Below are 12,920 nucleotides of genomic sequence, written 5' to 3'. Positions count from 1 at the left end.
CAGCTGAATAAATTTCTGAGAATACTAGTTGAATATGTAAACAATGGTCAGACTTAGAGACCAACATATTTCACCTACAAATGGTAAATTCAGGTCCAAATCATTAATAGATGCTCAAACAGATGGTGCTAAGTACTTCTGAGGCCCTGTTGTTAAGACAACCCAGTAATTACAAAAAAAAGCTTGTCATTTGTGTATAGGAAGGCTGCAGACTTTTTTGAGTTAATTTTGTATCCAGCTAATTTGCTGAAGGTGTTTATCAGCTGTAGGAGTTCTCTGGTGGAATTTTGAGGGTCACTTATATACACTATCATATCATCTGCAAATAGGAATAATTTGACTTCCTCCTTTCCCATTTGGATACCCTTGATCTCCTTTTGTTGTCTTATTGCTCTGGCTAGACCATGTCCCCTGGAGGGGGAGACCTGGTGGCACACAGAGGAAGGACAGCAGGTTACCAAGAAGAGACTTGATATCCTATGAGCATATACAGGGGGAGGTAATCCCCCTCAGGAACAGTCATAGGGGAGGGGAATAATGGGAAAATGGAAAGGAGGGAGGAATGGGAGGATACAAGGGATGGGATAACCATTGAGATGTAACAAGAATAAATTAATAATAATAATAATAAAAAAGACAACCCAGTAACTAACACACCCACCGAGTCTTAGGTCTGCTTACCTGTGCAGGGCACATCAGGGTGTGGAGCATAGCTGTTCTAGGGTCCACCTTCCTGGAGATCAGCTGTGCACAGTAGCCTGATTTAGGGTTCATCTGTGCAGACAGCACGTATCCAGAGCAACCCTGTGCCAGGCACACCTGCCCAGGACACACCTGTTCAGGGCTTTACCTCCCTGGGAGTTCACTTGTGCTAACTAAGGGTCTCTTGTGCAGAGACACCTGCCCAGCAGCCAACTGCATAAGGCACATTTGTGCTAGGAACACCTTCCTGGAGCTAACATGTGCTTGGTGTATATATGCAGCCTTTTGCCTTTCCTCTGCTAAGGTGACTGTTGGGCAAGGAGGCTTTTGTGACTCTTCTAAGTGCTACAATTTTAAAGCAACAGGGCTTTGGAAAAGCTAATCATCACTTGGCCATCAAACATACCGATCCTCTATGCCTGCCATCAACGTAAGAGACACAGAGCTGGAAGGAATTGGAAATTCAATTGGAAATTGAATTGGGAAAGATAATTTTTACAAGCGTTTTGTCCTCCTCTGAACTACGTCCATCTCTTCTGACCTGAATTGTCTCAGGCTTCTGCCTGATAAAGGAGGGTGCTGGCTTCTCGGCATTGTCCTCACAAAAAGTACCCCGTGGCCATCTGAAGCAGCCCTGGTCAAGAGGATGCCTAACACACAGGCTGCTTACAGTCTAAAGGCCAAATCAGGGCTGTATGGAATGCTGACCCTCAGGGCAGCTATGTCTCCTGGAGCCTTGCAGGGCAACTGAGGTGTGACCCATGGACATTTAGGAATGTTTTCATCATCACTTTACTTTGGCTCGCAGCTCAGAAACCCCAAATAATGCCACTTTGGGGGCATTCTTAGTGTTTAGTGGGGGGTGCTTAGGCCCTCCATCTGAGCCGACTATGCCAAGCTAATGAATTTATTTCTGACCACCGAGGCCTGGTACAGATATGGATGTTCTCTGAACAGCTGCTCCATGAGCTGCCAAACTGTTGTGCAGTCACTGCCTTCAAATTTGAACACTCTTTCCTACCTGAAAACTGTATGGGGAGTTCCATGTGCCGGTTCTCTCATGTTCCATAGTTATCCCAATGGTTAATGGCTTAATGGTTCACCAAGCCGACTTTGTTGGAATGGTTTCTTTCGTCTGTTGCTGGTGTACTATCCAGGGTGACTATGTTCACATATCCCCCAGTAAAAGTCACAAAAATCTATGACAGTTTACAACCAGAACTTTGTTGTGGTAGTGTTAACTGTACACAAGGCTTCAGAGCAATGCATAAGTCCACACAGGAAGCAGGGTGGGGACCACTGGGTCTGGATGTCACAGCCCCTAGGACTGTGAACCTACTGCTGCCGTGCTGGCTTTCTCTGTGGATGCCTCTGAAAGCTGGCTGCTCCAGCCGCTAACTGTAACAACGTTGCTATTCTGAGCACCCTGGGCCCCCAGTCAGTTACTCTGAGGGTAGAAAGTGGTTACTGGAGCTATGTTGATCGGTTCTTCCTTTCCTTTTGTTCTAAGGATGCTTCATTTGTTCTTAAAATATTGCCGGTGAGATCAGAACTCCATAAATGCATTAGCTCATCTAGGTATGTTGCCAAATGCCATTTTAGGAAAGCTGCAATTAGGAATAATGACAGTAACTGAGCAGGGAGAGGCAGAGCAGAGAAACCTGTGAGGGGGATATCCAAAGCAATTGCTGGTCAAGGCTAATGAATGAGGTACCCCTTAGGATGGATGTCACACCCAAGGAAAGCATGCTCCTATCAGGAGACAGTTAACGTGGCTGTAGATGATCACACACTGGAGCTATAAAGCATTCAACAGATTATCAACGGGCAGGCTTCGTTTTGTCCGGGACCTAACCGTCCACGGAGACAGAAGCTAGCCAGACACTCACTGCGCCTTCCTACTGACCCTGCAGTTTTAGATGAGTTGTGGCCACGCTGTTTATATATCAGGAATTACCAGGCTTTCACAAAGGATCTCTAGACATTTGCTGTGCTGGGTGCCACACTGTGGATGGAGCAACACTGTCTCTCAAAAGCTTCTTGACAGAGAGTTCTTCTTGCAAGAAAGGGTCGCAGCAGAGGCTCAGCCTGGGGAGGCCGGTGAATGACATCATGCGCAGTATAAGGGAAATGGCAGTGAGTCAGGTATGGATCGAAGGCTATTCAGAGCCGGGACTCGATGTGTTCCGAGTGCCATGTAGGCATTGCAGGAGAACCAGGAATGGTGCTCATCCTAATGAGGGTGGCTAGAATCTCATCCTCGGTCCAGAGTCGGGTGTTAGCTGCCACCTAAGGCCCGGAAACACCATTTCCAAGACACTGCTGCAATGGCGTTGGGGAAGCAGCTCACATCCGGCCTCTGAATCTAAAGCATCAACTTTATTCTGGGGTTTGGGTGGGCACCAAAGGTGGGAACTAGATTCTGGGACTTAAACTAAGTTTGAACTACGGTTCAGACCTCAGAAGAAACACAATCTGCTGAGAGAACAAAAGGTTTTTGTTGTTGTTTGTTTTGTTTGTTTGTTTTTTACAGTAATGTGTGGATCTGGACAGAGCCTACTTTTTTTTTTTGCATGCGTGTGTGTTTGTGTGTGTGTGTATATTTGTGTGTGCATAGGTATGCATGTGCATGTTTGTGTGTGTGTTTGTGTGTATGTGTATAAATTCTGCCAAATCTAACAAAGCCATCATTCAGCTGTAGCCTAGACAGAATTGTACCATGTAGAAGCAGAGGACTATGTTTTCCAGGGGGCCTGGGCCCTGGCAGGTTAGCAGTCAGGGCCTTGCACTAGGACCCAGTGACCTCGTCCTACCTTCATGGGAACAGACCCCAGTGCTCAACTCCAGTTCTGAGGCTTGAGTGGTTTTTCCTGCTCTGGCCTCTTGTCACGAAGGACTGGCATGCCCCTGAGATGACTGGAGTCCTTCAGCTAGAATGTTCTCTTTTCAGCTAACTTTGACCCTTCCTTCTGTACAAGGCAGAGTCTGAGCGCTTCCTGCCGCCTCGTGCTGGGCGTGGCCCCCGCTGAAGGAAGACACCGCCACAGAAGGCAATTTCCCTGAACTTTGAGCAGCCATCTTCTGAGGGATGTCATTGTCATCTCTAGGGTGGCCCTGCACATCCCAGCCTCCAGGCTTTCCTGTTCTTGCCCCCTTGCAGTTCTGTCTCTTTCTTCCGGATCTGTAGAAGCAGCTTCTGGGAGTCACTTTTCCCTACCAGCTTCCACAAGGGACACTTTCATTTCTCCCCTAGAATGCTGTGTGCTTGTTATGTCTCTTCATTTCCAAGGGCGCCCTGACCTTCCTAAAGCACAGCGCATACTGAGACAGTGCCTCTCCAAAGCCGTCGGTGTCTCTACCCTCAGGGCCACACGTATCTCCTCTGCTCTCTTTCTTCACCTGTGCTTACGTTTCTAGCCTGCCACGGACACAACCCCCTTTTATTTCCTACATCTGAGACCAGCCTGGCACATGTCTCTCATGCCAGGACCTAAGTCCTAGGTGGACACTCTTCCTCTCTCCTTCCTTAGAACTCCCAGTATCTTTTAGCACAAGGAAACCACGTGTGCAGACTTTTATGTCCCCAGAGTGCTTTAAATGATGGATTAACCTCAGGGAGGGTGCCCATGGGCACAGCACAGCTTCATTGGTGGCCATGCATCTCATCCTTTTTCCTTTTTCTTCTTTTACTTCTTTGTGGGGTTTTGTTTGTTTGTTTGTTTGTTTGTTTTCAAGACAGGCTTTCTCTTTGTAGCTTTGGTTGTCCTAGACTTGCTTTGTAGACCAAGCTGGCCTTGAACACACAGAGATCCTCCTGCCTCTGCCTCCTTGAGTGCTTGGGATTACAGGAGTGTGCCACCACACCGGGCTATGTGTCTCATTCTTACCCACAAGTGTGGCCTAGCATCAAGCTCAGGTCTTCTCAGGGCAGCATCTATCCTCAGGAAAGCAGGGAGCTCAGGCAAGGTTAGACAACACGCCATTCTTTATCTGAGTGGCACAGACTCTGTGGTTATCTGTACCACCTCACCTGGTGTCCACCCCCACCCAACCCCCCAGAGGGCAGTCTCATCTAGAAAAGCCACGGCTGCTCCCGGAAACCTTATCTTATACCCAGAAAAGATGGAAAGAGGTTTATGTCAATGGTATAATGTGGAAAGCAACATGAAAGAGCAAGCCAGATCGAGGCCTCAGAGGGAAGGACACAGGGTGCTGCCTGGAACCTCAGAAGCCACCGTAGATCCAAGGAAAGAAAACACTAACTTTACCAGGCAGGTGGTGACCTGGTGGGAATCCTCTTCTGGGGCCAGCCTTGGCTGACCACACAGATGAGGAAGCCAAGCAGGACTTCAGATCTGGGAGTGGAGTCGGCATCTAGGTGGTGTCGGATCTTTGAGCAGACACTGAAGAAGGAGGGCATGTCCCTCTAGAAAACGCTGCTCTGTTCCTAACGCTCAGTGGGCACAGAACCACAGATGACGGGGTTCAGGGACTGCAAAGCCCTCCTATCTGGACTCAGTGTCCTCATCCTGAGATCGTCAGATCTGGTAGCAAGCCCAGGGCCCCTCCACTCTAACCAAATGGAAAAAGTCTCAGACACCACAGGAGTGGGCATCTTCCGCTGTTCTAAAAAACAGCATTGCTACCCTGCAGTACCTATTCATGGTGACAGGACTGTAACAGGCCCCTCAGCACCTGGCAGAACTACATGGCATGATTTTCCTCTTAGTCCAGCCCTCACCGAGTAAGAAGAGCTGTGCCACACACACCTTGCTGCTTATGGTGTCATAAGAAGCCACTTAATATCATGAGTGGTGAGTTGTAGTTAAGTCAAATGTTGGCGAGATGGTTTATTTCTAAGAATATTAGGAAATCATTTCTAATAGCAAAATATTGTCACCCATCTAAAAGCTCAATAGCTGGAAGGGGCCAAAGGAATGTGGTGGATTTTATACAAAGTTGAAGGAGAATATGGGGCAGACACAGTCTCCAAAATAAAAGACGGAAAGAAGATGAAGGAAGACACAGACCAGGGCAAACACATACACAACTGGCTCTCGAGGGCACTGTGCACCGGCATTGTCAGTCTCACGTGGAGAGGGAGGACAGGCACAGGTGTGCTTCTCACTCTAATACTTTAACAGTATTATTCTGTGTACGTAGTCACTAATGTCTTACACCAATTTCTGCTCTAAAAATGTTCATTACTTCCTTCAGCAAAAGCTAGTCCAAAAAGCGTGGTGTAAGATTTGGGAGATGTAACAAGAAAGAAAACATGTTCTCATTCTCTCTCTCAAGAGCAACAGGGCAGAAGGAATAACTGATGACCAGTGTGACGTGGTCACTGTGGGGCGTGGTCACTGTGTGATGTGGCATGAGCACTCAGTTTGCTAGGGTTTTTCTAGTGTGGGCTGCTGAGCCCCTCCATGAGCATCTTCTGAGGAGACTCTAACTGTTCACACCCACTTCTCTTCTGAGGATGTCATATGCAAACAGCCTTGGGCGGGCAGAGACTGTTCCTCTGGGCACTCTGGCAATTAAGGTCCCTCCCCGTTGGATCCTCAACTGGCTGTCGGGATTCCAAGGACCTGTGGATCCTGGGGATTGCCTAGGGTGTGGCTGTGACCCAGATGCATGGGCCTCGGCTGTGAGAGGCTTCAGAGGAGCATAGGGACCCTTGTGAGAGTGAAGACCACGGTGTGCGCTGTGCTAGAAGCAGGGGAGTCTGTCCCTGGCCCAACATGTCCCACCTTCTGCTATTATCATGAACCTGTGGCTGGCTATTGTCACGCCACCATGGAACAACAAGGCCCTCACAGTCCCTCCAAGGAGTCTAACACTCTTTGATTAAAACAAACCAAAGGCCACCCCACTGTTTAGCACCTTCCTTTACCTGGTTCTGAGCTGACTGGAACCTTCACACTTCCTTTTGGCAAGCACAGCCTGGTTTTTGAGGGAGGAGGTTAACAAGGCGTTTGGTCTGCCAAGCCCTGCAGCGGCCACGGGTGTGGGCATGAGGTGATAGGAAGCCACAGAAAAGTTCCTATACTGACTTTCTGGAGGACATTCCTCCACCCTCAACCATCTGTGACCTTGGGCCCCTCACCCACATACTGTCAAGATTAAATTTGCCTTAGGAATGAATCAAAGTTAAACTATAGGGCTCCACACACTCCTCCACAACCCTTTTCGTCCTTAGAGCAATCCTCTTTTCGAACGGAATGGGTTCATTGCATCTTTCTGTTTTGTTTTCCTGATTCTTCATACGGTTAAGTGGAAGGGTCTCACGTCAGGCTTGTGGAAATTACTTTGCTAGCATTGAGGCTGCTTTATTTCTAGTTCTCGATACTCCCTTACACTAGTTCCACACTGCTATGGGATAGGAAAGCAGCTCTCACAGGTGCTAAGATGTCAGTCATGTCACCCGTGACCTCACGAGGATGTGTCCTGTGGCCTGGTCCCACAAAAGTGCTCCCTTAGCTCAGCCCCGGCTCGACACAGCCTCTGGCTCCCGCCGCCTGCAGCATCTTCATCCTGCTAACCTACTGCTATTTATATTCTTGGCATTGGAACCCTGCATATTTCAGAGAGCAGACACAGAACTGGGGACACAGGCTGTCTCTTCTGGGAGCTGCACAGGGGCTGCTCTGATGGTCAGCTCTGCTCTATTAAGGGTGGCTGGCTGGTGACCAAGAAGTTCTTGCAAAATAGAAAGGTGGATGGATCAGATACACACATACTCTTTTTTGTAAGCTAATACTGAAAAATGGGAGTCCCCAACATAAAATGTCTGAGTAGGCATCGGTCCTTGCAAGAAAACCAGTGATGCTTGTCTGTGTGCCAAACAAGGGAGGACTCCTATAGACTTGATCCACCTGGCCATGCCAGCCAAGCACCAAAGAAAGTTGAGCAATTTTCACAGGCTCCACCTGGGCTTTTCATACAGGCTGTTGTCTGGGAACGACCCACAAAGCTTTGAGAGGGGTAGCAGCAGAAGTCTGCAGTCTAGGAGTTCAGCCACCAGCAGCTCCAGCCATCACTGGCCACAGGGGTCTGCCCAGCTCCCATTAAAAAAATCTTATTTTAATTTTATTTTTAAAAAGATTTATTTTTATTTTATATGCGTTCCTGGAAGTATGTATGTGTACTACATGCATGAGGATCCCTTGGGACTGTAGTTACCAAAGCTTGTGATGCCATAGCTGCTAGGAACCCAGCAAGCATTCGTAACTAAGCCACCTCACCAGCCTCAGATCTAATGTTTCCTTTTCCTCCTCGTTCTCTTCTTCTCCTTCTTGTTATTGCTGTCATTGTTGTTGGTAGTGCTTGTGTGTGTGGGGGGGGCGTGGTCCTTTGCTACAGGATTGCTTTCCTGAACTCTGAATTTTTACAGAGCAGAGCCAGCCTCAGCGACCACAAAGCTGATCCGTGTTTTATGTGCTGCCAGCTGGAGTCTTTTCTCTACTGACACCCCTCCACGGGGGCAGTGGGACGTATTGACTGTGTCTGTGTCGATGAACTGAGGTCAGATAGACAATTTGGGGATGTGGTCTTCAGAACCACACGTGTGCTGTAAAATCACCAGTCTTTAGAGGAAGCCTGGAGCCAGAGCCTTCACCTTCGGATGAGGAAGCAGGGATCTTAGGCAGCCAGGCAGCCAGGGAAAAGGTGGCCATTTACCGCCTTTCTGCCTAGCAGAGGAGCCACTGGCCAATCTGTTGTTTTGGGGGCTTGAAAGTGTCCCAAAAGGCTATGTGCTAGTAACGTTTAAAAAATTCACTGTGGCATAAGATTTTAATGCAAAGAAAAATTGTAGAAACAATAATTTCTTTCTCTGGACTCACTTTGTAGACCAGGCTGGACATGAACACCCAGAAATCCACCTCCACGGGTGCTGGGACTACAGGCATGTGCCACAGCACCCAGCTAACATGTTTTATTTTTAACTTGGTTTAATGTGGCTGCTGGAAGCTTCACGATGTGGCTGTGGCTGTTTTGTTACGTAACAGGTTCAGAGTGGAGTCTAGGACCCGAGGGCTGCTAACAAAACCAGAGTATTGTAGCAATCTCACCTCGATTTTAATTTCTTTCTTGAAAGGTTTAGGACTTTGAACATGGAGAAAGCATCCGGCAAAAGCCTGATGTCCCAGAAAACTTTTGTTCCACTTAGCAGAACAACTCAACAAAAATCACAGTTATTTGCAAGAGGCGTGTCTTCAGAAAACGGAAATCTCGTTTTCCTGTTTGCTTCTGACAGGTTTTCTGCCATTCTTGGCTGAACCAACATCAAGGATGGCTAATATTTTAGAGCCAAGAATTCAGATGTGTGCTTTTGTTCTCTAGGAACCAGAGCTGCCTTTGCAAGATCACGACGGAGCCATGACGTCATGTTAGTAACAGTTGCCTCCTCAAGTCACGGGAACCGTTTGAGTTAATAATTGAAGTTTTCTTTTAGAGGGTTTGGTGAAATCCCCACTGTCACAGGGCTACATGAGTTTTGCTTGTGGCCCACCAGAACTGTGGTAAGTGGACCTGTCTTTAAGGGGAGTTAGGGAGGGAGCTGAGATGTGAAGACAGCTAGACCTTCCACTCACCCTTAGGCCAGATTTAGCTCCCAGACCTACCTCTGTGCTTCCCTGTTTGGCTGATTAGAAGCTCTGCACATTTTGTCTCTTCTTCCTGTATCTCCAGGTGAAAGCGACATTCTGGATGGATGCTGCTCACCTGTTCAAGTGAACGAAACAGAAGTAAATAAAATTATACAAGACGGCAGGAAAAAAATCTACAGGAAGACCCAAAGCCTCATGGCTTTAAACTTCCTCCAAGCTGAAATTCATTTTAAAGAAAGTGTTTTTATTTTCCTGGTGTGGTTATTTAAAAAAGGAAAACTTAACATTTATTTTGTGAAACAAACGTAAAATCCAGTGGAATGCTTTTTCCTGGACAAAAAATAGACTGGCATTTTATATGGTATTTGTTATTACTAACTTAGGAGCGATGGGTCTTTAGAAACGCGTATCTCTCAGAATGGAAGTGCTCCCAGTTCACAGTCTGTGGTTTGCTAAAGTAAAGCAAGTTAACTCTTAGTGGCAGCGGGCTGCGCAGACACTCTGTGTACCCGAGGACTCGCTCTGTGATCACCTGCGAGTGAGAATAGCTTAAGTGAATTTTTAACAAGCTTCAGGACACATTCAAATCGTAACCTGATGAGAGCACATAACGTTGCTGCCATTGTGCAGTTTGGTGTGAAAAGCACCTTTTTTTTTTTTTTTTTTTTTTAAATGAGAGGGATTAGAAGGAAGAGGGCAGAACTCAGAGACACATCTGCTCCCAAGGAGCCATGGGGCATTTCTGGTGAAGCTCTCGCAGGGTCCTTAGCAGCTTTGGAAGTAGACACTGGAGCTGTGCACCGACAAGAGGGTAAAGACAGCATCGTGAGGTGTCAGTTCAGGGAGACAGCATTTTCTGACCTCAGTTCTTAACAGCTCTCCTCGGCTGGGATGCCTGTGGACCTCTTGCTCTCCTCATGACTTGTCTTTTGGCTTGCCTCTCTACGTTTCTCCCTGTCTCAGCAAAAATGTCCTTTTATAAGACAGCAATGAAAAGGAGTCCCGCATAGTTAGGGATGGCTATCTGTGTTTAGCTATCCTACTGTTGATGTAGGGCAACTAGCATTCCACAAGGAATATAATTCCCTAGCGAAATCAGAGGAGAAAACTAAATGTCGGATTTTCCTGCCACATTCATTTCATTTAAAGACCACCTGAGATGCCCTGGTTTTAACATCTCACTAAGAGATCCTGATGCCAAGCAGAGCAACTCATTGATGTACACTTCCGAAACGATGAAATGATAAACTAAGGCAATAAAAGCCCTGTGATCTCCGGTACTGCTGGGAGCACGGGGAACGATGAGAAATTTGGGACATGGAAAGGTTAAACTAAATGGAGTCTGGAGGCTTCACCACCATCCTTGTGAAGCTGCGGGTGGGGGCTGAGAAGATGCGGTCCAGAAAACTGAAATTTCATCAACAACGAGGCATGGAGTTCCGTAAACAACCCCTCCCCTCTTAGTGCACGCGCTCAGCTTAGCTGGCTCCCTCAGCCCCGGAGGCCTAGATGTAAGTGTGGAAACCTTGCTTGCCACAGGGACACAGTTCTCAGGACGGGGAGGGGGGACGGGGAGGGGGGGACGGGGATGGAGAGCAAGAAATAGGCTCAAATCCTTCTCTTCTTTAAAAAAAAAAAGGTTTTAAATAAAGGGTAGGGTTCCAGGAGAACTACATAAAACCAATGCAACCCATGTTGCAAACTTCAGTTCCGGGGTTCCTTTAGCTTTCTTAGGAAAAAAAAAAACTCTCTTTCCAAGAGGAAACTTTCTTGGTCACACCCCGTTCCCTCTGTCACATACTAAACAAACACAGGACCAGGAGATGGAAAGAGAAATATTTAACCACAGAGCAACTGCAGTTTCTCTCAGATGCGAAGCCAGAGCAGGTGGCTCAGGGCAGCAACCACTCTTCTTGCACGGTGCTAGGGGTGTCCCCAACTCCAGGAGCACTGTCAGACTAGGACCCAGATTGTCCCTGGGGGGGGGGCCTGAGGAGAACCTGGGCCCCACTTCTGGCGAACCTGCGATGGCGGTGGGAATAGGAAAAGTGCCAGTGAGTCCAGCAGGCCCAGGGTTAGGTAAGGCTTCGGTAAAACGCCTGGGGTCTGGTGCATTCTGCTGCGGGTCCCCAGTTCCACCCGCACTAGCTGGGGCTCCGGAGGTTGAGTCCAGAGGTCCACTGCAGGACGCACCTCTTCGGGAAGGGGGCGCAGGTTCACTCACCGGCACCAGCAACCAGCAGTAGCAGGTCAGTACCACCGATGCTCTCATCTTGAGCTCAGCGCGCCTCCTCGGTCCTTAGCGCTCTCAGCAGCACCGGCCCCAGCTTGGGGCCTCCCAGAGCAGATTTCCTCAGTCTCGCGCCCAAAGCCTTCTCCGCCTTCCAGGCTGCAAGTCCTGGCCCCGCCCCTCGCCCAGTCCCCGCCTCGCGCCCCTTCTCCTTTCTGCAGAGTCTCTCCCTGGCACCGGGTCCACCAGATCTGTGTCCAAGCATTCCTCCCTCCACCCCTGCTCCTCTCTGCAGTGCTGGGCCCAGGGCCTCACCCTGACCCCCTCCTTGCCAGGGTACGTCCCTTCTCAGTCCTGATCTTTCGCACCTCTTCCTGCCAGGGCTCCCCTTGCTAACCTTGCAGCACTGCCTCTCTCCCCGGCGACTCCACTTTGAGCTGCCTTGCTCGCCCCAAAGGGGCGTTGGAGGCTCAGGTAAGCAGAAGCTCACCTCAAGAAGAGCATCGCCTAGCCCCAGGGAAGGGAACTTGAGTGTTGAGGCAGCGGCAATGGCAGTAACTTCCTGGGCAAATGCGAAACCTGTATGCCTCACCAGGAAGAACTGCAGAAACTGGCTGCATTGGTGTAAGGGAAGATAAAGAAGGAAGCTCTTGTACGTTTCCCCCTGGAGAGCTCAAGAGCAAGCTGAACAAGAAGCAGGGACTTCACCAAGGCGAAAGTGTCTCCCCAAACCCTCAGGTGTCATATGTGTGGCCTACTGGACACCAAGCCTGCGGGGACACTGCCACTGCTCAGTTGCGGCTGGGCCGATGAAGTAGAGCAGTCAAGTTTTAAACTTCTTATTCAGACGCAATTTCAAAGCCAAAGTCAGAAGACTTAAAGTAGTAGAAAATGCACCCTTCACCCTTTCCGGCGTCCGCCTGCCCATTAGCTTTTCTTGTCATTGAGCTTGTCACGTGCTCCGTGACACCAGAGCCCCGTGTACTTGAGGAGCCTAGGTTTCTATCTCTTGTCTGACGTCTTTCCACCATCTGTGCATCCGTCAGTGTCTGTCCATCGAGGACTCTTACGGAGGGAAGCAGGTCTGGACGCTAGGTCTGCAGGCTCTCGCTCTATTATCAAACTCCTCATCCAGCCGATGAACCTGATTGGCCTGCACATCTGTAAGTCACAACAATGACCCCGCCCTTCCACCCAAGAGGTCACATTAAGAATTAGAGAGCCTGATACACAGGACCTGCACTCCAAAAAAAATCCCTCCTGGATATTATGGGTTGAAAGTGGGTAAGATAGCAGCACTCTCCCCTCCAGTCCTCTACCTGCAGCAGTGTAACAGTTCTGACAGTGAGGAGAAGCTCACAGGAGGAAACTAGAGGAGA

The 12,920-nt window shown here is 48.7% G+C and overlaps 1 protein-coding gene across 1 annotated transcript in view; it reads right to left on the bottom strand.

Moving 5' to 3' along the window:
• Vipr2 (vasoactive intestinal peptide receptor 2) overlaps nt 1-11,919 on the bottom strand; it is a 69,045-nt gene extending 57,126 nt beyond the window's left edge. Inside the window, exons 1-2 of the mRNA XM_051152483.1 lie at nt 11,536-11,919; nt 9,327-9,426 (exon numbers count right to left, since the gene is read on the bottom strand). Of these exons, the coding sequence (XP_051008440.1) occupies nt 9,327-9,426; nt 11,536-11,583 (148 nt within the window). The 5' untranslated portion in view covers nt 11,584-11,919. The remainder of the gene's footprint in view (nt 1-9,326; nt 9,427-11,535) is intronic.
• Nucleotides 11,920-12,920: the final 1,001 nt, after the last annotated feature.

The sequence above is a fragment of the Acomys russatus genome, chromosome 1, assembly GCF_903995435.1.
Source record: "Acomys russatus chromosome 1, mAcoRus1.1, whole genome shotgun sequence".
NCBI classification, from domain to species: Eukaryota; Metazoa; Chordata; class Mammalia; order Rodentia; family Muridae; genus Acomys; species Acomys russatus.
The sequence above is the reverse complement of the archived record's forward strand: the minus strand, read 5'-3'. Positions and strand labels throughout refer to the sequence as shown.